At 38.2% G+C, this 25,691-nt stretch overlaps 1 protein-coding gene across 2 annotated transcripts in view; it reads right to left on the bottom strand.

Annotated features, from left to right (window-relative positions):
- Positions 1 to 25,691, bottom strand: part of dally (division abnormally delayed protein) — a 138,822-nt gene that overhangs the window by 5,714 nt on the left and 107,417 nt on the right. For both annotated transcript variants that reach the window (XM_034985120.2, XM_034985119.2), the window contains exons 3-5: positions 25,262 to 25,605; positions 23,630 to 23,841; positions 20,138 to 20,306 (exon numbers count right to left, since the gene is read on the bottom strand). In XM_034985120.2, the coding sequence (XP_034841011.1) occupies positions 20,138 to 20,306; positions 23,630 to 23,841; positions 25,262 to 25,605 (725 nt within the window). The remainder of the gene's footprint in view (positions 1 to 20,137; positions 20,307 to 23,629; positions 23,842 to 25,261; positions 25,606 to 25,691) is intronic.

Here is a 25,691-nt window from a genome sequence, read left to right as displayed (position 1 = left end):
CGGGCATAGGTAGAAACATTTTTTGAATCCAGCCAAGTTGTAGAGATAAAGTTAGTCGATAGCATTAAAAATATTTAAACATCTTCGTTATTAAATAAATAAAACGACGAGACGATTCGATGAAATTATGAATGTTTTGAAAACATTATGGCTTTTAATTTATTTACAAATACCTACTATAATTTTGATAAGAACTTGATTGAATCCCGCTTTGTATTGCTGTTGTAGGTCCCTGTTCTTGTTTCTTTATCTTCTTGCCTAGTGCCTATTTCCAAGTGTCACTAGTATAAGTAGAGATCAAGACACACGGCTATAGTTACTACTCTACTTTTCTTTCTTCTTATTTTTAGGGTTCCATGCCTCAAAGGGAAAAACGGAACCCTTATGGGGATCACTTTGTTGTCTGTCTGTCTGTCTGTCGTCTGTCAAGAAACCTACAGGGTACCTACTTTCCGTTGACCTAGAATCATGAAATTTGGCAGGTAGGTAGTTCTTATAGCAGACATTCGGGGAAAAATCTGAAAACCGTGAATTTGTGGTTACATTACACAAAAGAAAATTAAATTGTGGTTATGAACTAATAATTAGTATTTTCAATTTTTGAAGTGAGTGACTATATCAAGTGGGGTATCATATGAAAGGTCTTCACCTGTACATTCTAAAACAGATTTTTATTTATTTTTATGTTTTTGAATTATCGTGCAAAATGTCGAAAAAATACGACTGTAGTACGGAACCCTCATAGCGCGAGCCTGACTTGCACTTGGCCGGTTTTTTTGGTATGAATAAGTAAAAAAAATAAAAATTCTTAATGTCACACTACTGCGCTAACACTAATTGTTGTAACACTACTGTGCTATTTCAAAATACATTATAATTATTAAAAATGCATATTATCTCGAGGCACTTATTTTAAATGTATGTAATTACACAACTTTTATTTAATAATAATGGATGTAAAAGAAAACAGTAACACGCAAATTGGTGCAAAAACAAAGTATCCCGTCTATAATTAATTCTATACGCGAGTGACCATTTACTGAGACTTTTTATGCTAATTACAGACTCTTTATTCTACCTTCTGTATACATTTAAACTAAAAAAAAATGTAGTTGAGGCACTTGTAGATAATACAGTCTGTTAAATGAAAATACTTGTCTTACTCAAGAATGGTAAATTATACTAGGCACTTTATAGAGTTGAGGTTGAATAAAAAGTACAATCACTTTTCTCTAGAAGGGTAAAGCTTCTGATTCTAACTACTTACAATGAGTAGAATTGTAGAGACGTCCTTAAACAGGGTCAATATGCGCCTGAAAAATAATATATTATCGAATTGCCTAACACAGCTTTGTTCCGTCTGCTATTCGCAATCAAAATCCTCAATACGTTTAAGGAGAAAAAGCACGTTGCACAATAACGGCTGAAACAAATTATCTGACCCGGCTGACTGCCGTGACTTATAGAGGTATCTAGATAATAAAATTTACACTAAACTCTGCAAACAATCGGACGTAATTAGCGGACGTTGGACGTCCGATAGATATCTCGCAAGCCACGTCCCAAATGACTGTGTACAGTACACCTATATGTCGCAGCTGTTAGCCACGGCTTACGGACACGTCCGATAGTTTGTCTTCTCTACTTCTCCAGGGTGAATACACTGTTAATTTTATATATAAATTCTAAAGTGCAAATGTCAAAATCGATTTAGCATTTAATTAAGAGAAATAACGCTAAGAAAAAACAGACATACTAAATATTAGACGCAGACGGGCAAAAAGTGATACAAAAACGTTCGATAATAACCATCGACAAAGTCAATCAATCAATGCGGAGTAAAATACAAGGTGTATGAGGTCTTTGTAAAAATATGAAGATAAATTACACGTATCAGTTTCAAGTCATTTGTCAGGAACGCGAATACTGTAGGCCCCTGGCGCTGTGTTGGTAGTGTTGCCAAGTTTAGAAACGGGACTTAAAGAATTAAATCGGGACACTGATTAACATAGTACGATGAAGCACTGAAAATCGAAAATGTTCCTGTCTTTGTATCAAATGCTTTGCAAAAAAGAAAGAAGTAAGCTAATGCTGGCAACCCTAGTACCAGTATCGTAAGGAAGAGAAGGCTTTGTGTGAACGCCTTTACCAACGCGTAAGAATTTTCATTGATTTCAATACGCTTTTACAAAGTTTTGGCTCACTACAGATCACAGATCGCCTCTCAGAGTGAGAAGGGTTTTGGCCTCCATCACGCTGGCCAAGTGCGGATTGGTATGGTAGACTTTCACACACCTTTGAAGAACGTTATGGAATACTCCCAGACTCCCAGTTAAAGCAAGTAATATTTAATCACTGAAAACACACATCACTCCGAAAAGTAAGAGCTGTACCTGGGATCGAATCCCTGGCATGCTGAATAGGAGGCTGGAGGTGGATATCTTAACTTAAATAGGCTATCGCCGCTTTTATAGTAGTTTCTATTATGTAGTTCAATTTAATCGGGACGTCCCGGAAAGAGCGGGACACCTGGCAACACTTCGCAGTACCGGAGTTGTGCGGAAATAGACGGCTTCGTGTGAACGCCCTTACAGACGCGCGACACACGCAAATAAACGACTGCCTCGCTGCAGACGCAAATAGTCGCGCATTTCGCGTAGCTCCAACCGTGATTCCGAGCAAGTGTGCTAAAAATTGCACGCATATTTCCATTTTCCATACATTGGAGCCGATTATCTTGTACACAATCTCTAAACTAAACTAAAATGACACGTCTAAATCTATTGCTATCCCTTTCATAATGTTGCTTGCGGAAAACGATAGCACTAGATTTAGACCCGTTAATTTAGTTTAGTTTAGAGATTGTGTACAAGAGAATCGGCCCCAATATATACATAACTTTATAAAAATTCTTGTAAATAATTGCTAAGAAGTACAACCTACCCGGCAGGAGATATTGTACATCGACTAGACCTTCGACCTATATTTAGAAAAAGATAGCGGTTTCGTAGAGTGTTGTCTCTGTCGTTGAGACCGACAAAAAGTCACATAGGTATGAGTGACAGAGGCCGCGCTCTACGAAGCCGAAACCTCTTTCTAAAGGTCGATGTACCTTGTAGTTTCTTGCCGGCTACTGATACTTACTGCCCTGCTAATCGTAAAGGCATATTTATTATGAATGACTTGCTTACGCCCGCGACTTCGTCCGCGTGGACTACATAAGTTTCAACCCCCTACTTTACCTCCTTAGGGGTTGAATTTTCAAAAATTCTTTCTTAGCGAATATCTACATCATAATAGCTATCGGCATGCCTCAGCCCGATTACGTACAGTATTTTGAGTTGTGATATTTAGATCAGTCAGTTAGTCAGTCACTTTCCTTTTATATAGGTACCTACATTTAGATATTATAACGGTGATATCGATGGTTATGGATATTTTTGGAGTTAAAACTTCTTTAGGAGCGTTGGGTGATTTTTGGGGTAAGACTCCAAGGTCGCGTCACCGACATGCTAATGTTATCTAATTGGCATCATGACGATAATTCAGTATAAGCACTGATGAATTTATAAAATCCTTTGATGTTTCTATGAAGACCCACAAAAAATCAGTAAGGGTGCCAGAGCTGGCCATTCATGGCAATGACTCTTTGCTCATTCACCGAAAACATTGAGTGGGGCTTCCGTGGTAGATTTCTTGCTATCATTTTGCGTAACACAAAAACACAAAAACCGGCCAAGTGCGAGTCGCTCAGTTCGCGACGCGGGAGAGGCTCGCACAACGAGGGTTCCGTACAACAATCGTAATTTTTCGACATTTTGCACGATAATTCAAAAACTATGATGCTCAAAAATAAATAAAAATCTGTTTTAGAATGTACAAGTGAAGACCTTTCATATGATACCCCACTTGATATAGTTATCTTACTTAGAAAATTGAAAATACTAATTATTAGTTCATGACCACAATTTAATTTTTTTTGTGTGATCTAACCCTAAATTCACGGTTTTCAGATTTTTCCCCAAATGCCAGCTATATGACCTACCTACCTGCCAAATTTCATGATTATAGGTCAACGGGAAGTACCCTGTAGGTTTCTTGACAGACAGACGAGCAGACAGACAGACAGACAACAAAGTGATCCTATAAGGGTTCCGTTTTTCCTTTTGAGGTACGGAACCCTAAAAACTAATCAAATGACCGCAAAGTCATAGAGTCGACCGCAAACCGCATACTCGTTTAGAGCGCATAATTTAATGCAAGCATTTCGAAAAAGAGCACGTACGTAATTACCACTGATGGTATTTAATGAGACGGTCGAGGGAAGAAAAAGATTTTCTTGTCTCCGTTTTAAGAGAGATAACTCTAATATTTTAAGTGTACGCTCGTTGCATAAGTAGGACCCTGTTATCATTTAAAGTAGGTATCATCATTATTATTATGATCAACCCATCGCCGACTTACTACTGAACACGGGTCTCCTCTCAGAGTGGTGAGAAGAGGTTTGGCCATAGTCTAGACCACGCTGGCCAAGTGCGCTGACAGACTTCACACACCTTGTAGAATATGAATATTATGAAGAACTCTCAGGTGTGCAAGTTTCCTCACGTTTTCCTTTACCGTTAAAGCAAGTGATATTTAGTTACTTAAAACGCACATAACCCCGAAAAGGAGGTGCGTGCCCGGGATCGAACCCCCAACCTCCTAAGAGTAGGCGGACGTCTTAACTACTATTTATTTTTGAACTGCATCAGTTTTGAACTGCACTGATATTTCTTCAACAAAGTTTCACTTGTTAAAGTGATGTGTTAAGCAATACTTAATAATAATTTACTGTGTAATTATTCATAGTCCATATATCATTGCGGATAATAAAAGGTGACAATGACTAATCTCATTGTTCTATGTTTAATTATAATAAAGTGTAACACCAGACACCTTTGTTCCTGTTAAAGGTACTACGCCAAACAACTAGCGAACATCTCTTGTGCGTCGTATTTCTCATTGCTAAGGATTGTGATTTGTGACCCCTTGGCATTAATCACATAATGGTAGGATTTTCCTTGGGATAGGTAATAATGTGGTGGGTTACGAGTTTCTGTGGTGTACCTACGCTGCGTTAATAGCTACGAGCAGGTTATACACGAAAACACCTATAAAACCTATAGTGGAATAGTATAGTGGAAGTGGAATAGCTTTTCTCAAGCAACCCGTGCAAAGCCGAGTTGCTAATGTAAAAAAAAACCGGCCAAGTGCGAGTCAGACTCGCGCACTGAGGACTGAGGGTTCCGTATTACAATCGTATTTTATCGATATTTTGCACGATAAATCAAAACTGTTATGCCTTAAAAAAACCCCTGTTTTAGAATGTACAAGTAAAGCCCTTCCATATGATACCCCACTTAGTATAGTAATCTATGAAATGATTAGTATACTATGAAAATGTTTTATTATGAAATTGGTTTAATTATACCTATATTATTATCGATCATCTATTTGGTATACCTAACGTTTACAAATATTGTGATTAAGTAATTTATCTACAGAATTTGATTTATATATTGATTCGACTATGATTATATACAATTGTTGTTGAGACATCGTCTACAAAATTAAGTACAAATATAGCCTCAAGCTACAAATTTGTAACTGTCAGGCAATGCCTTCTTGAATAAAGTTCTGAACTCTGAAGTTTGTCTGTCTTGAATCATTAAAGACAAGATAGGTACTTATTTTAAGGATTTGGTTTAACTTCACAATTTTATTCACGAAACAACCTATATTAGGTACGTTCTTACCTATTAGGTATCCTACCTACTTTAAATTGTTAATCATCATCATCATCATCAACCCATTGCCGGCTCACTACTGATAACGGGTCTCCTATCAGAATTATAAGAATTTTATTTTAACAACGTTTTATCATCAGTTAAATAAAATCAATGTTTAACTTAACTGTTGATGCACCAATGTGCAAGTAACTTTTTTCTGAAAAATATTTGATTTGTCTGTGACAAAAAGCTCTCGGCTGCCATCTTCCGTCTCTGCAAAAATAGCAGAAGCTGAAACAAGAACAACACAAAGTTCGTTCTATTTTAGCTACACTTTACAATGAAACCTGCTTTTGACAATTGTTTTTAGTTTTTATTTAGTTTGTTTTGTACTCTTAATACTGAAATACTAAGTTTTTATAGAAAACTAGCTTATGCTCGCGACTTCGTCCGCGTGGACTACACAAATTTCAAACCCCTATTTCACCCCCTTAGCGGTTGAATTTTCAAAAATCTTTTCTTCATTCATAAATCCTTTCTTAGCGGATGCCTATGTCATAATAGCTATCTATCTGCATGCCAAATTTCAGCCCGATCCGTCCAGTACTTTGAGCTGTGCGTTGATAGATCAGTCAGTCAGTCAGTCACCTTTTCGTTTTATATATATTAAATTCACCCGCTAAATATCCGCTAACCAACATTTATTGGCTCGGCAGTATAAGTTCCACCTAACCACTATCTTAACCACTTAGTTTTTAAAATTCTTTATGGAAAATGTTGTAAAACTGAACGTAAAACCGTCCTTATCATAAATAACGGCGTATGATGGCTCAACGTGATCGGCTTAGCGCCGTTCTCTAGCTCTAATTTACAGCCGCTAACACCGCCCATAAAACGGCATCCGCTGCAAAATAACTAATTTATTGATATAGCCCTGCGATTCATATAACAAATACTTAGGTTATTTTAATATTTATTGAATTAGAATAACCCTTGTCCTAAGCCTAACCTTCTTTACTTGGAAAATAGACTAAGAATATAAATCTTTAGCTGGTATAGTAAATACGCGATAGTTTGAAATAGCAATCGGGGAGGGAACGCCCCGCACACCCACACAGTGCGGTGCGGGCGAGCTTGTGTGATGTGCGGGCGTCCTCCCGCCTCATACCCCGATTGCCATCTCGACCGACCGATATAAATATCAACAAAAATAAAAATGGCCAAATGTGGATTTGCAGACTGCACACATCTTTGAAATCGTAATGGAGAACTCTCAGGATTCCGCATGATGTTTTTCTTTACCATTAAAGCAAGTGATATTAATTATGTAATTGCTCAAAACGCACATAACTCCGAAAAGTCAGAGGTGTGTGCCCGAGATTGAACCCCGGACCCCCGAGCAGAAGGACGAAATATTTACCGCTAGGCTATCACCGCGATAGCCTAGCACACACCTCTGACTTTTCACTTTTTGTCGTATAGAGAGACACAATATATTGTAATTTGTTTAGAAAACCATACGCAAAGCTCTACATCTATTGTTTATTAAAAAATATGAACTGCGATATTATGCTAATATTAAATTCCGTTAACTTTCACCTATGACCACAGCTATAAAATCAGAAAACCAGTCAATTTAAAAATCGGTAGTGGGCTGAATTTATCATAGCCATAAAGACGTATTGAAGTTTAATAAATAAGTATGATGCGGCCATCAATAAGTTGCGTACTCGGTACCTTCTCCAAAGTCCGGCGCATCGCCTACGCATGTCATGACCCTTGTACTTTAATAATCCAAGAGACAACCCTAAAAGATACAAGGTCTATATAGCACTGACGGGCTTTTTGTTTAAGTTGTGCAGGTGGATATGTAGGATTTTGCATTTCAGGAGGAAAAGTGCCTGAACGGAATGGACGTGGCAACCACCTGCCAGACACCTTTAAACTTTGAAGCTTTAAGGGCATCTGCAGTGGCATAGGAACCTGTTTATTGGCAGGGCATAATGAAAAATATGCATTGAGCTATTACAACTGGGGTAAGCAGTGCATTTATGCCTCTATGACGTGCACGCCCCTGGGCATCTGGCAGGGGACACACTCTGGAAATGCATGACGTGATTTCTAATACTATTTCAAAGAAAAGGCGTAAGATTTTTACACTTTTATTACCTACCTGGTATCGCTCAAAGCCACTATGATCCAAACTTCATAATTGCGTATCGTTCCTCGTTGTTTCGGGGCCAATATGCAGAAAAACTTTCAACTTTTATAAAATAACTAAGGTCTGGCCTGGCACGCGCTGGCTCTCTCTCTAGAAGTCTGCTAGCAGAAGCCAGAGCGTGTCTGGTTTGCACGGACTAGCAACCTCGCCAAGTTGGAACTCGGAAGACTTGGGAATATGAGCACGGAACCATATTGCATTTCCTTGTGCCAACCCTCTACATTTTCGCTCTTCTCTTCTCAATTTCATTATTACGTTATGATGTCCCGCAAAACGATCTCAATGTACCTCGGTAACGACAGAACTGGTCGAGTTTTTGACATTCAGCAAATTAGCGCTGATTTATGTAAAAAATGATGCAATTTTTATGGTATTGTAACCAGTAAGTAAATAGGGATTACTATGGTCAAATCGCAAAAATGCATTACTTTTGCAGAAAATTGTTTAATTTTCTTATAGCATTAACATCTATTAAATACATAATATAATTAATAACTTCAGTTTGTGAAGATCATACTTAGTTTGTATAATATTTATTAGAGGTCTTTCCTACATCTTTAATTCCCACATAATTAGGTGGGAGCGCGTTATGAGATTTCTAATATCTATGGTCTTTAATTCGTGATAGAAGTAAACAACAATTAATTATATTCTTGCGTGGAGAAATATAGTCATTGTATCTATTTTTATAATGAGCTATTAAATACTAATAGCTGTTTGATAATCAGAAGATGGCGAAGCGCCTACCTACGCCTGCCATGTGGGATGGGATGCATAGGCATTTTAGCCATATTAATTAGGCATGCCCAGAGGCGCGAGAGCCGTGATAGCCTAGACGTCCACCTCCTACTCGGGAGATCAGCGGTTCGATCAACGGCACGTACCTCTAAATTTTTCGGCGTTATATGCGTTTTAAGCAATTAAATTAAATTAAATTTTTAAGAATTTAAGATTTAAGAAGGTAAAAAAAAAACCTATCACTTGCTGTACCTAACGGACCGTGCTAACGGTGAACGAAAACATATTATCGTGAGGGAACATCGTGTGTGCTGCCAATCTGCACTTGGCCAGCGTGGTGGACTATATTATGCTAACTACTATTCGGTTCAGTAGGTACCATCTAACATGTTTATGTCTTTTTTATTTATTTACATGGTGGCCATTTCTATTTTTTTATTATTTGTTGTTATACCTAGCGGCAATAGAAATAAAAACTCTGTGACAATTTCAACTATTACGGTGCATGAGATACAGCCCGTTGATAGACAGACGAATGGACAGCGAAGGCTGATAGGGTACCGTTGGCAGTCTTCGGGTAAACTTAAACTGATTTAGTTACTATTTTAATGCTTTTGCTTTTTGGCAACCACATTATATTATGCTCTTGTGAAAAAGTGACAGCATTACCTTAAATCAGTTTAATAGTCCCTAAGAATAGGTATTGTAAAGATAAATTGAAGTTTAATAAATAAGTGTGATGCGGCGATACATCAATAAATTGCTTCATCATAAAGACGGGCCGCGCGGCGCCTACGCGTGCCATAGCATAAAATATACTTGCCATTAGCTACATTATTGTTCACGGAGTATAAATTATTATTATTGCGAAATAAATGAAGTGAAAACACTTGTCGTTAAATCGGTTTAGAAATTAAAATACAATAAACGACTCCGACCAAAATACCGGCAACAAGTTAATGTGAATTTTCATGTAATAACAGCGCACGCCACGGAAGCTCACAGATGAGACGATTTTTTTCACATTATTACATATTTCGTAAGGATCTATTTTTTTGAAAATAAAATATATAACTAGATATGCCACCCTAGAATAATGTAGCTTTCTACTGGTGAAAGAATTTTCAAAATCGGTTCAGTAGTTCCAGAGATTACCCCTTACAAACAAACTTACAAACATTACCTCTTTATAATATTACTAGCTGATGCCCGCGACTTCGTACGCGTGGATTTAGGTTTGTGAAATTCCGGTGGGAACTCTTAAATGTTCCGGGATAAAAAGTAGCTTATGTCCTTCCCCGGGTTGTAAGCTACCTCTGTACTAAATTTCGTCAAAATCGGTTGAACGGTTGAGCCGTGAAAAGCAAGCAGACAGACAGACAGACAAAAACACTTTCGCATTTATAATATTAGTATGGATTAGTATAGTATTAGTATATTAGTATAGACTATGACAAAGTTACCTATTTTAAAACTACAGCAGGTTGACTGTCGCAGAATTAGATACAACATTAGCTTCGGTTGCCTATAATTTTTAGTGGAATAATAAAAAAATGTATAGGTAAGAGTCTACTGATTTCATTTTCATTCGGTACCCGAATATTACCCGTAGGTATTTATTTTCCTAATTACTGCCATAATGTAAGCATAAATTAATTTCTAAGCGGCCGCCGCAGACGCTACAATTTTCACGGCGACGCGACGCCATTTTTACGACGATTAAATTGCCTTTAAATTACGCTAATTTCCATTTACGCATAATTAAACAAAGCCGTAAAATAAATGAGTAGCAAGCATTTGTAGAGAGAAAGCTCGCGCGTGGGCAGACGCCGGCGCTAAGCAGAAGCAATACGAGCCTTTTATTATACCTACTACGAGAAACTGCTTTGATACACGCAATGATCATCATCATCATTATCAACCGATAGACATCCACTGCTGGACCTAGGGCTCTTGTAGGGATTTGCGCCGCTTGGATGCAGCGGCTCGTTTGATATCATCTCTCCATCTAGGTGTCATCTTCCAACATTGTGTTTTTCGGCGCGAGGTTGCCATTCTAGCACGTTGGGACCCCAACGTCTATAGCTTTTTCGAACTATGAGCCCTGCCCATTGCCACTTCAGCTTCGTAAGCCGTAAGCTATGGTTAATCTGGTTCTCCTACGGATCTCCTCATTTCTGATTCGATCACGTAGTGAAACTCCAAGCAGCTCTCTCCATCGCCCGTGACTCTGAGCTTTCGTATGAGGCCCATAGGTACCGACCACGTCTCGAATCTATAAAATATGTCTTCACTGGCAATACGCAATTGATAAGCCAATTATATCTGACTCCATTCATTTGCTAACCTACCGTGAAAGACTAAAGTAGCCGTGAAGCAATGCGTGGCGCCAACGCCGCCAAGTTCCAAAAACTTTTCGATGAAAATTCAGCAAAAATCTTTTTCAATTTTCATCTAAATTTTAAGGGCTGCCAAGACAGTTGCTACTATAGTTTTACACTTTTAACAGTTTAAATATTACATTTGTTATTAGTAAGACAACTTTCTATAAAATATTACGGTTTTCTTTTTATACATAGAATAACAATGATAGTCTTTTTATATGGTTACTAGCTGCCCCGGCGAACTTCGTACCGCCTAACAGTCGATTCAATTTTTTTAAATTTTTGTCTCCGTAAGAACCATCCTCGTACTTCAAGGAATATTATAAAAAAAGAATTAGCGAAATCGGTTCAGCTGTTCTCGAGATTTGCGATCAGCAACACATTTAGCGATTCATTTTTATATATAGAGATTATTCGTATAAAGTTAATGTACCAACTAAAGTAGGTAATCTACTTATGTGAATTAATACCAAAGTAATCATGACTGATGACTCTACTCTACTGTAGGTAAATAAGTAGGTATCCCTATCGTCACTGTCGTAATGGTGCTCCAAAAATAGGTAAAATCTAAAAAAAATGCAAATATGTATTAAAAACCGGCCAAGTGCGAGTCAGACTCGCGCACCAAGGGTTCAGTACTCGGATATTTTTTTAGACATTTTTCATGATAAATCAAAAACTGTTATGCATTAAAAAAAAACTGTTTTAGAATGTACAGGTAAAGCCCTTTCAAATGATATCCTACTTGGTATCTTACTTTGAAAATACTAATTCTGTTCATGAACCCCTTTTATTTTATTTTTTGTGAAGTTACCACAAAATCATGGTTTTCGGATTTTCCCTTTACTTGTGCTATACGACCTACCTACCTGCCAAATTTCATGATTCTAGGTCAACGGAAAGTACCCTATACCCTTTTCTTGACAGACACGACAGACGGACAGACGAACAAACGGATAGACGGATAGACGGACAGACTGAAAGACAGCCAGACAGCGAAGCGATCCTATAAGGGTTCCTTTTTTCCTTTTGAGATACGGAACCTAATAAATGGCCAGAAGATGCGTTTATAAGCGCTTATTGGATATAATAAGCTAAAAATGATCGTAAATATTGAAGGATTATTTTAAAATCTTATTTTTATTATTTTTGCAGCGCGGCGTTCAGAGAAAACCAAAAGCGTGGGCGGGCGCCGGCGCTTCTTGGCTAAGTTTGATTCGATTGCTTTATCTTTCGTGTCGATGACTTTTCAATATCACTATACATTATTTAGATAATAGCAAAATTATACGACATACGTGCTTAATTTATTTAAATTAGCGATTTTTATAACTTGTCTATGAGTTTTATTGGTAAAAGATTAATAATTTATTTATGGGTGGATGAACGCATTGTTAAGATATTTTTGTTTTGTTATTTGGTCATTTTAAACAATTTAAAAGTTTTTGCAATTATTGATACAGTTATGTATATTATATTTTATGGACGTTGTATTCGAACTTAGCACATTTTACATATTTTTGCATAATATAAAGATAGAAAAACTGTAAGCTATGTGCTTCTGTTATAATACGAATTGGATTAGACTATATTATATTTCGAATTCTTTAAATTCAATAAGTGAAATTTGAAACACGGTGGGCCATAAAAGGTTTAATATGAACTACTTAACTTTATTTTTATTTTTTATTGTGAGATAGGCTTGAAGAAAATCATTTCTGATAAATAGACCAATGATGAGGTCTAGGTTGGAGCGCGCTTACTTAGAAAATACCTATTCACTCTTGCCTTGAAGGTATTCAAGTTATAGATAGTTGGCAATGGTTTTATTACAAATGCTTGGATGTAGGCTATCATAAGTCCTGAAAGTTTACTAATCATAGGAATTCAATCCATACATCTTTCTTTAGAAGTGCACAAAAAATTACTATTTATGTATACATAAGATCCAGTGTTATCAGTTAAGCAAAAACGTTTAATATAAACACAACCCTAAAGTGTGTCTGTTTGACTGTTACCTTTTCACGGCTCACCCGTATAACCGATTGTGACGGGTACAGAGGTATGCCTTGCATCCTTGAGATGGGCTACTTTTTATCCCGGAAAATCAAAGAGTTCCCACTGGATTTTTAAAAACTGAAATCCACACGGACGAAATCGCGGATAATCATCTAGTAATATAAAATGTGAAAGTGTCAGTCTTTTACCTTTTAACAGCCGATCTGCAGAACCAATATTAACTTTTTACATGGGGGTAGTTTATATCCTGTGCCCTAAGTATGAGATTTTACCTCTCACGTCATATAGGTATGAGTGAGAAAGACAACGCTCTACAAAGCCAAAATGTCATGCTCGGCCGATGTACACTACTTTCTGCCGCGTACCTACTGGAGACGTCCATAGGATACTTTTCATGCCCGAAAATAAAAGCGTCTCCAACTTCCCACTTTTAAAACGTAAAGTCACGAGCATCATCTAGTTTGAAATAAAAAAGACCAGTCTATACTGGGAGCGGAAACCAAATCGACCTACCATGAAAATTGAAAGTCAACATTTTCCAATACTTTTAGCTACTATGAAAGGCTTTTAAACTTTAGAAACTGCTTTATAGAATAAAACCTTCCATAAATCTTTGATTTAAACCACGTTTCTTTTATTATTCTAAAAGGTTTAGAGTAAGTGAATGATTTGCGAATTTAAATTCTTTCTTGAAAGTTCCTTTGAGTTAACCTAAAGGCTACAAATGTAACGATAGGTATTATTTTAAAAGTAAAGCAAAAGCGTCGTCATAATATTGAGGAAGGATCTTGGTGCACATTTCACGTTACCTACCTAGATATATTGAGAAGCCAGAGGGATATTATGGGGATATATCGTGTAAAGACCTACTTGCTCTACCTTTTTATTTCAGATACTATTTCTTGAGTTCAAATGAAAAAGGGCACATTGAATATTTTACGTGCGATTACTAATTTAAGAACATCTGATTGACTTTTTATTTTCTTTATAATCAACGCCATGGTTCTTTAGTTCAAATAATTATTTGTATAGTTTACTTCATTTCATTGACCGCTCCAAAAACTAACACCTTGTGTAAGGTAATTATTTTATTTCTCGCTCTAAATACATATTCATATCCTACTTCCATACTCCATACTAATATTATATTTGCAAAAATGTGTCTGTCTGTCTGCTAGCTTTTCACGGCTCATCTGTTTAACCGTTTGTGATGAAATTCGGTACAGAGATAGCTTGCATCTCAGTGAAGGACATAGGCTACTTTTGATCCCGGAAAATCAAAGAGTTCCCACGGGAATTTTAAAAACCTAAATCCACCCGGACGAAGTCGCGGGCATCATCTAGTTACCCATAAGTCTTAGAGCACGTTCACCTTTCATATATCCTTATGTAAATAAAATTTTAATCCTTTCCGGCTACATATTACTCATTAACTTCATTCAGAGTCACAATGGGCACGGAATCAGTGTCCTTGATGTATGAATGACATAATCAGTGAGTCAACGGGATGTCTGTGTTTTGTCTGCCATCGCTAATACGACCCTATTGTCTTTGCAATTTGTTTAGCGTTCCTTAGGCACTAAACTTGTTGATTTAAATATTACAAAACTAGCTGATGCCCGCGACTTCGACTGCGTGGAATTAGGTTTTTTAAAAATCCCGTGGGAACTCTTTTATTTTCCGGGATCAAAAGTAGCTCTAAAATGTCACTTTCCAGGTCTTTAACTAAGTATACCAATGTCTTAGCATTTAAACTACCGTGAGTGATTTCCATTCTAAATAATATCTGTCCCGGCTGTACTCACATGTGTAGTCGACGTTAGCCCGACTAGTTTCGAACCCATACGGGGTCCTTTTTCAAGGGAGTCCGTTCGCGCACGCGCGCGACTACACACGTGAGTACAGCCGGGACAGATATTATTTAGTATACCAATGTCCTTCACTGAGATGCAAGCTATCTCTGACGATGATAAAAAGCCTATGTCACTCTGCAGGTCTTTATCTATACCCATGCAAAAAATCACGTCAATCCGATGCACCGTTGCGACGTGATTGAAGGACAAACCAACAAACTAATAAACCAAAAAACCAACAAACCAACAAACGAACACACTTTCGCATTTATAATAAGGGTACTGATAGATGATGCCTGCGACTTTATCCGCGTGAATTTAGGTTTTTAAAATCCCATGGGGATTTATGAAATAGGCTAAAGGTTGTCAGGCTGGAAGGCAAAATGCTAGTCATTGTAGACGAAGGAAGTCTTTGGAGTCTCGGAATTGAGGTTAGCAGACAGACTAAAATAACTTTTAAAAAGTAGGGCGCTGCTGTAGGTTAGCAAGAAATAGCTGACTAGGAGCTACATAATATTGGAGTCTGGCTAACGAAAGATGAGACTGGAAAAGCGCGGCAAATTAAAAAAATATCAGTGGGGTGAAACACCGCCAACTTCCAACTCCGGACGATAAGAGTACTTACTGAGAATTTTTTAACAGAAAAATCCAATACCAATTTTTGGCCCGACCCGGTAATCGAACCCAGGATACCTCGTCATCCGCAACCGAGTGTATCAACCAAGGCCATCGAGGCAGACATACATTTCGCATTTATAATGAGTATGGAAAAAAAAGAATGCATAAGGAATCCTTCAAAGTGGAATGAATAATGCTTCCCAAACGGCGACAATATGGCTGCGAGTTGAAAGATATTGGTTGTGTGACTAAGTAACATTATCAGAGGTCATTTCTGTTTGGAGGTTTAATGTAGCAGACGGCCAATTGTCTTTATGGCACCGTTTAAGCTAATTAGCGTTTCCTTTCCAAATTAAAAGCGATTTCAAAAATTGTTCCAATTATTTTACACGATTTTGTCTTTAACAATTAAGTGATTTTAATTTTTTATTAATTTAATTAGTATGGACGCCATCAATTACACTAATTAAAAAACATGTGTGCAATTTCCACGCGGTAGTAGTGAAACCTTCAGAAAACTAAACTTCGAGAAAATGAGGCGAATGCAGAGTATCAGCAGGAATAAAATAATTGTAGAGTTTGTTTATTATATTATAACACTAGCTAATGCCCGAGATTTTGTCTGCGTGGATGTAAGTTTTTGAAAATCTAGTGGAAACTTGGATTTTCCTGGATAAAAAGTAGCCTATGTCACTCTCCAGATCTCAACTATACTCATGCAAAAAATCACGTCAATCCGTTGCTCTGTTGCGGCGTGATTGAAAGGCAAACCAATAAACCAACAAACAAACACACTTTTTCATTTATAATATGGGTAGTGGTATACCGAAAACTAGCATGTTGTGTTTCCGGTTATAACTTATATAACTCAAGAAGTCGAAGAAATATTAACGTATACTATTTCAACTGGGTCAAACAACCCCCCAACAACGGCTTTCCTCAAACAATAACAGTTTTGTAAGTACATATTGTACTGGGCTGGGTCGATCCACACCCACGTCTGCCTCGCCTCGCCTACGAGCGTTCCACCATCTTTATGGTACCATAACATCGCGTAAACTTAATCTGAGGAAGGATTTCAAACTTTACGACCATGCGATGAACTATTCGTGCTTGTGAAATAGAGACCGAATGTCTGTTTTAAAGATTTTTATTGTTGTGTGGAACAATATTTAAGACGTGTTTAAACCAGTCAAAATTAATAGCTAGTAATTTTAAAAATGTAATTTCCAATCATATAGATTCTCCTTTTTTTCGTTGGGAACCCTCATGGGTACCATCGTGTCCGGAGAGGCATGAAAGTTACGTCAGAACCTTACCCACTAAAACCTCACGGTGTTTTATGCATCGCCTGGTGTCTGATGGGCTATGGGACTAATCAGCAAACCCAGTCGCGCAACCCAGCCAAAAAAAAAGCTTGCTGAGGACTCCCACTTCCGGGATCAATAAAGGCCTTACACACAGTCTGAAATGCACCAGGTATACATGTTTTCCAGGCACGGTATCATTTTAAAGAGCAAAATCCAAGGGAAGATGTTCCAACTTTCAAGGTCGTATTTTCATAATGACTTCCAGTCACTCCTTATTCTTAGCACTCTTGTAAACGCTATTCGACGATAAGTGAATTATGTTATTGAATCTTTCAGCTGAACGGAAATCTCTTCACGTATGGCTCTCTGCCAAGTACGGCGACGCGACGGTGTGAAAACGTTTGATAACTTTACTGCAGACACTACAGACTCGACGGAGCTAAATTTTTGGGTAACAGTCGCAATGCGATCGCGTAACAAGCCACAATTCATATCTCGGTGGCTGTGGCAGCAATTTCATGCTAAAATTGCATGCAAAATGGAACTTCTATTAGTTTCCGGTAGAACGGTAAATCAAGGGAAATTATAGTGAGGATCATATTTTATCGTGCAGAAAATTATCTCGTTCAACACGAACAAATTGTACGTCAAAACAGTTCCCCGAATCAGTTCAGGAGAGTTTATTTCGCTTTGTTCCCGTATAATTTACGGCAGCAAATGAATTTTCGTTGTGAATTCAACTAAGTGGATAGGCCAGTTTAGTTATTCTAAAGAGATGGGCATTATTGGTGGTTTTAAACTATTTTCATTTGGTAAAATAATTATTTGTTTTCTTAACAGTTTATATTAATCGTTGGCTAAGCTCTGATATTTCACAGATGGTATTTCATGTGAAGTGAATTTTTCCGCTTATGTAAAATTTGTGAGATTTGGCTTCGTATTTTTTCACAGGCTACTTAGAAAGTAGCAAGTGTTACAATATAATATGAAGAGGCTATAATCACGTGATTTTTCACACGCTACTAATTGTGAAATGGTGCATCTCTAAATTTCTAGGTATGCGGGTTATAAATGTGTACTAGATCCAAAGTTTAATTAACAAATCTCATTTTCATCTCGTTGTTGACATGAAATATAAATGAGAGAGGTTTATTGTTGTCTGTAACGTTTGAAACTCCCAACGTTAAATTTAGTAACAGGATTATAAGTTAGAATAGGAGTTGATAAATAATTTAAACTAATTCTAGATGAGTTCAGCTCTTCAATATTTTCATCAAGCATGATCGACAATCTGTCTGTGGCAATGGCAAAAACTACTGGACGGATTTGGCTGAAATTTGGAATAGAGATAGATTATACCCTAAATTAATACAGGGCACAGGCTACTTTTTATCACGGAAAATCAAAGAGTTCCCACGGGGTTTTGAAGACCTAAATCCCTACCGATGAAGCCGCTGGTATCAGCTAGTATTATAATAATGATATTTACATAGTCTCTACGCTGGATCTGCGATTGACGAGGTGTTTTTGAAGCAACTTGATTTTACCATCAGTTTGGTACTGATAGCAGCAGTGAGCATCATGAGAGCGTACTTGGAACTAAATATTTTGATGATGAGACATCTGTCAACACCATCCATTTGCACAAAGTGTAAATTTTAATTCCCAGTAGGCACGGTGGGCTCTTCAAATCGGAACCAAAAGAATTATCATTTTGTATTGCGCACCAAATCTAGCGTACAATGTAAATATCTATACTATGGTAGAATTTATAGAAACGTACAAATCGGTGCCTATTATTCGAATTACCGCAGTATTGTTATGAAAATTGGACTTACGCAATACTTGCGAACATATTGAGCATTTGCAAATGTATGTGCGAGTGGTGAATAACTTAAAACTTGGAAGTTGTTCCAAGTCTCAAGCTGACTTCGACTACACTCCAAACGTGTTTCGCCTCTCAACAAGATGTTCCAGGAAAAGTTTCGACGACAATTAGCTCAGTTTCTAGAACAATTATTTAACAAGTGATCGTCTCCTCTTATATAAGAATTTTTTTCCAACTAAGTAGGTAGGTATTTGCTGTTGAATTCTCGAGAGTCGAGACTCGTTAAGAAACTTAACTAATTTTAAACTCACTCCGTCCGTGGTAGGTTATAATGAACAAGAAAAATAGTTTAGACCTGTCTACAATTATTTAGTATTCATGTAAAATGTGTAACCGGTTTTTAATTAACCGGTAATTTCAGCTTCATTTTTTTGTCTATCTAGGCATTAGTCAGCTATCTTCCCTAGGCAATTAATAAATCTAAAGGTGGCAGTGTGGCAGTACACACACGCCTGATTTGGGTAGGTGTAACGTAGTGTTTGATAAACAAGTCGTAATTTAAAAAAAATTGCCGAAACGAATGTGTCATCAAAAAACCGGTCAAAGTGCGAGTCAAACTTGCGCACTGAGGGTTCCGTACTATAGTCGTATTTTGTCGACTTTTGCATGATAAAAACTATTATTCGTAAAAATAAATAAAAATCGGTTTTAGAATGTACAAGTAAAGCCCTTTCATATGATATCCCATATAATATTCTTATTTTGAAAATTTAAAATACTAATTGTCTCTTCATGAGCACCTTTTAATTTTTTTTTGTGATATACACACAAATTTACGGTTTTCGGATGTTTTCCTTTATTTGTGCTACCTGCCAAATTTCATGATTCAAGGTCAACGGAAAGTATCCTATAGGTTTTCTTGACAGACACGACAGACGGCCAGACAGAGAGACAACGAAGTGATCCTATATAAGGATTTCTTTTTCTTTCTGAGGTACGGAACCCTAAAAACAAACTGCGAAGCAAAAAGACAGATAGATACAGGTAGGTAAGTGCGGGACGAAGAACTGCCCGACCGACCTACGTAGTTAGGGCCCTTATGTTGAAGGGTCATCGTGGTGGTAAATGACCACCACCATTTACCACGAGATTCACGAGATCAAAGGCGTCAGATTAGTATGCATTAAATTAACGTACAGTACAGCCAGCAGGAAATATTGTAAATCGACCTATAGAAAGAGATTTCAGCTTCGTAGAGCGTTGTCTCTGTCACTCATACCTACGGGACGTTTTAGTCTCGACTACAGAGACAACGTTATACGAAACTACTAGCTCTTTCTAAAGGTCGATGTACAATATTTCCTGCCGGGTAAAATGTGTTTTACTTTGACTAACCTTTTTCTCCAAAATGACATGGTTCTCCAGCGCATGCATGATAGCGGAAGACACCTTGGAGTCCAGAGCCCGGAGCGCCGCGTCCGCGTCCGGCCTGGCGACCCGCTCCACGCCCTCCACGTAGCCCACCCACGGCGCGTCCAGGTCCACCACCAGGGAGCCTATGCACCTGTCGAACAGGTCACTTATATCAGCACTGGCTCACTCGAATCGGCTTCCTTTTATATGCTTTTTTCACTAAATGCACTACTTACAGTACGTGGCAGAAAGTAATGTACCTACATCGGTCTTTAGAATGACGTTTCGGCTTTGTCCTATATGACGTTTTGTCGGTTACAACGACTGAGAAAATGCTCTACAAATCTGCTTTCTCCTTCTAAAGGTCGATGTTCATTAGTTTCGGCCGCGTACTGTACTTACACTACTTAATATGATAAACTAGCTGATGTCCGCGACTACATCCAGATGGATTTAGGTTTTTAAAAATCCCGTAGGAACTCTTTGATTTTCCGAGATAAAAATATGCCTATGTCACTCTCCAGGTCTTTAACTATACTCATGCAAAAAATCACGTCGATCCGTTGCCCCGTTTCAACAAACACATTTTCTCATTTAAGTAGGTATAGGTAGGTATAGGTAGGTAGGTAGGTATTTAGGTAGGTAGGTAGGTAGGTAGGTAGGTAGGTAGGTAGGTAGTGAGGTAATGAAGCGAAAGTGTATCTGTCTGCTGGCTTTTCACAGGTCATCCATTTAACCGATTTTGACGAAATTTAGTAGGTAGGTACGTCCTGGTACCTCCTCGACATAGGACTTTTGGTCCCGGAAAGTCAAAGACTTCCCACGGGATTTTTAAAAACCTTAATTCCACGTGGACAAAGTTGCGGGTATTATCTGATTGGTAACAGAGATAGTTTGCATCTTGGAGACGGGAAAAAATCGGCTATACCTTTTTTATCCGATTACGACTCGTTTGATGTCGTCCGTCCAACTAATGGGAGGTCTATCAACTCTGCGCTATCGGGTGCGAGGTCGCCATTCTAGCACCTTTAGTTTCACTGCCACTTTAGTTTCACAACCCGTTGAGCTATGTCGGTTACTCTGGTTCTTATACGGCCTACGGATTTCCTCATTTATGATTTAATCACGTAGAAAACTCTAAGATTCGGCTGGGCAATGTTCTGCAAGTTTCAAGATGTTTTTAGGGTTCCGTACCTCAAAAGGAAAAACGGAACCCTTAGTATTATTTATTATAGGATCACTTTGTTGTCTGTCTGTCTGTCTGTCAAGAAACCTACAGGGTACTTCCCGTTGACCTAGAATCATGAAATTTGGCAGGTAGGTATATCTTATAGCTGACATTTGGGGAAAAATCTGGAAACCGTGAATTTAGGGTTAGATCACACAAAAATAATTAAATTGTGGTCATGAACTAATAATTAGTATTTTCAACTTTCGAGGTGAGTGACTATATCAAGTATCATATGAAAGGTCTTCACCTGTACATTCTAAATAGATTTTTATTTATTTTTATGCACCATAGTTTTTGAATTATCGTGCAAAATGTCGAAAAAATACGACTGTAGTACGGAACCCTCATTACGCGAGCCTGACTCGCACTTGGCCGGTTTTTTTGTCTAAAATTCCTCAGTGCTGGAAGAACAACGAACAGTGCGTGTTGCCAGTGATGGCATATGGATACGCGACATGGTCGCTAACTATAGGCCTCATAAGAAAACTCTGAGTCACTCAGCGGACGATGGAGAGAACTTTAATAAGTATACTTTAGTAAAATTTTAGTAAGAACTTGTGTTTCGCTTCACAGATAAAATTTTATTCAACCTAAGTGGAAAAATGTAGGTAACAACTCACTTAAAAAGTTGTCGTATAAAAAACTTAGAATAAAAGTTTTATACAAAGAGAAATGAACTAGTCTGCAAAATTACTTATTTACCTTCGTTAGTGTAAGAACTTTTAGCCTTAAACAAGCAACATAATTAAAAGCTAAAAGCAATTCTAAGTTTTCTAAGTTACCCTATTAGAACGCCACTATACAGTATGAACTTCGTAAAACATGGGTAAGTAGTAGTAGATACATATTTTATACCAACTATTTACACACGGGTTGCTTTATGGAGAGCACAATATAAATTACAAAACTAAAGCAAACTTTATTTTTCTTATTGAGTATGTATCATCATCATCAACCGATAAACGTCCGCTACTGGGCATAGGTCCCTTCTAGGAACTTCCATACGCCACGGTCTTCCGCCGCCTGAATCCGGCCGACTCGTCTGATGTAGGTATTATTTTAATCAAAAAAAAGCGTTGTATCTATCCAAGTCTTGATAAAATATAATGTATTTTTTTTGACGGTGGAAAAAAAGTATCTAACTGAAATACGCCTACGTAACTGTACTTGGACAAGTTTGCATAATACTCAAATACCTACATTGTTCAACCTCTGCATGATCGAGTATGCTCGAAAAGTGTAGAAATATTTGGCTCGAAGAGCAACTCTATCAAACTTTACATATTTATATAGGTAATCAAAGAGATAGCAGGCAGCTTTCACGTAAACTTGGTAGCTTTTAAAAATTATATTACGAAACGAGCATAGGTATTACTTTATAGTTTCTCAATATTATTTTTCGGAAACAATTTGAGATCATTCAAAAATTTTCACCATCATCATCGTCAACCGACAGGTGTTCACACTTGGACATAGGTATCTTGTATTGACTTCCACAGTCCACACGCCACGGTATTGCGCAGTCTGAATTTTCATAGGTATACATAAATATATAATCGTCAATTCCTCAATGCAGTCCTGAGGGTCTAACATGCGCCCCGTGAGAAAATTTTGTCTACGCATTATCTCGTGTTTTTTCATACAAATAAGACGAGTAAATGCGTAGACAAAATTTTCACGTGGTGCGCATGTTAGGCGTGCTGAAGACGAAAGTCTTACAACCAATGTGTCCTTCCCGTCCTCACGTATGTGTGCGTAAATCGATGTATGGGTGTGTAATGTTGTGTGTGTGTTGCTCAGCGAGCTATGGAGAGAGCTATATTAGGAGTTTCCCTGAGGGAGGAAATCCGCAGGAGAACCAAGGTACCAACATAGCCCAAACCATTAGCAAGCTGAAGTGACTGTCGTAGCATGACTGTCGTAGAGGCGATGGCCGTTGGAGTCGTCCAAAAATCTATAAACAAGCTCTGCTACAACTATATGAAGCATGTGCCACCTCCACACGCGCGTTCCTCTGTGTGAGCAGCACAATGGACCGACGATATGAAGAGGCTGGAGGGAAGTGGCTGGACGAGAAAGGCTGAGGACCGGGTAAGATTGTGCTCATTAGGGAAGGCCTGTGTCCAACAATGGAGTCTACAGGTTGATGATGATCATACTTAACTATATAATTTTTTGCCGCAGGTATGAGCATCAGTAGGTAATAGGTATGTATGCTCAAATAATATAAAAATAACACTTACCCTCTCGCAACATTCAAGCAATAATTCCTACAAGGACTCGTGTCGAAGCCTTTGCAGCGGGAACAGCCGCCCATCCGCAGCAGCTTGGTCGAACACTCTTCATTAGAGGAGGAGAGTACACGCTCGGTGGTGGAGAGCGCGCCTGCTCCCACCACCAGCACTTGGAGTAACGCCCGTGCTGCTTCCAGCGACTGTGATAATGAGACGCCAAGCTGGAAGAGAAGAACTTAGCTTCATGTAAGGTACTGCTGACCCGGCTTCGATCAAGTGGAATATGTACATACCTATGTGAAAATTGATGGGGATGATATTTCCAAAAATCCTGAAACCCGTGTTTCTTCATTCTAACCGAAACCCCGAATATCATTTGTCAAGAATGTAACTTGAAAAACTTTCAGTTTCATTAACTATTAGATGATGCCCGCGAGTTCGTCCGCGTGGATTAAGGTTTTTGGAAATCTTTAATTTTCCGAGATAAAAAGTCCTATGTCCTTCCTATAAGCTAACTCTGCACTAAATTTTATCAAAATCGGTTACACTGTTAGGCCGTGAAAGCTAGCAGACGTACACACAGGCACACTTTCGCATTTATAATATTAGTTTGAATTAATTGATTCCTTGGGGGGTGGAATTTCCAAAAATCCTTTCTTAATGAGTGCCTAAAATGCACATTACTTAAAATGCACATAGCTCCGAATAGTTGGAGGTGCGTGCCCGAAATCGAACTCCCGACCACCCGAATAGGAGGCCGACAACGCTTTAACCATTAACCTGTCACGACTTCATTCCATTTTAATTATATAATTTAGTATATTCGTATAAAACATTATATGAATAATTAAATTGAAACTCCTGAATAAAGCTACTAAAGTTATAATATTTTTGTTGAAAAAATTACGCACAAATTGGATAATTTACCAACGTTTTACGGGCAAAAGAGGTAAGTGGTTCTTTATAGAGGGAAGAAAAAGTTCTCGTATTTTTTAATGTGATGGTATTTTTCATTTAGTGAAATGCCCTAAAAAACGTCTAAACTTGTCTCCAAAGTAGTTATCCATACTAATATTATAAATGCGAAATTGTGTCTATCTATCTATCTACTGCGTTTTCACGGCCCATCAGTTTCGATCGATTTTGACTAGAGCTAAGATAAGTAGGTAGGTAAAGGAATAACTTGCATCCAGGAGAAGGACGTAGGCTCCTTTTTGTTCCGGTAAATTAAAGAGGTTAAAATCTAAACCCACGCTGTCATGGGCATTATCATCATCATCATCATGATCAACCCATCGCCGCGCCGGCTCACTGCAGAGCAGGGGTCTCCTCTCATAGTCAGAAGGGTTTGGCCATAGTCTACCACGCTGGCCATGTGCGAATTGGTAGACTTAACACACCTTTGAGAACATTATGGAGAACTCTTAGGCATGCAGGTTTCCTCACGATGTTTTCCTTCACCGTTAAAGCAATTAGTAATATTTAAATAGGTACTTAAAACGCACATAACTCCGAAATGTTAGAAGTGCGTGCCCGGGATCGAGCTCCCCACCTCTGATTAGAAGGCGGACGTCCTAACCACTAGGCTTACGCAGCTTGATATTGGCCAAGGGCATCATTTAGTAAATATTAAAATCTCACCTGTTGGGGCACATCTCCAAATGGCTGGACGGCGTCATACGCGTCCTTCAAACACGCTTCATACTCCGGCGTAAACTGCTTCATGTCTAACTTCAGCACGTTTTGGTACGCAATAGGGAACACCTCCCGAAAGAACTTGTTAGCACTTATAGTCAAGTCCTTAGGCGACGGAGTACCCAGTTCTTCTCCGTTGTCTTCATCTGAGTTTGATTTGAGAAGTATTCTTATATCGTCGTAGAGCGCTGCGAGCGGCGCCTGCGCTCGTATCGCGTGGCTTTTGTACAGCTGAGTGAAGAATATTGCTGTCTTGTTCTGTGACTGATATGATAACGCTGTTAGGTGTTCTGTGAACAAAAAGTATTTTAATTATCATCATCATCACCCCATCGCCGGCTCACTACTGATCAGGGGTCTCTTTTAAGAATGAGAA

Source organism: Maniola hyperantus, chromosome 4 (assembly GCF_902806685.2).
Source record: "Maniola hyperantus chromosome 4, iAphHyp1.2, whole genome shotgun sequence".
In the NCBI taxonomy this organism is placed as follows: Eukaryota; Metazoa; Arthropoda; class Insecta; order Lepidoptera; family Nymphalidae; genus Maniola; species Maniola hyperantus.
Note: the sequence above shows the minus strand (reverse complement) of the source record. Positions and strands in the feature narration are given on the sequence as shown.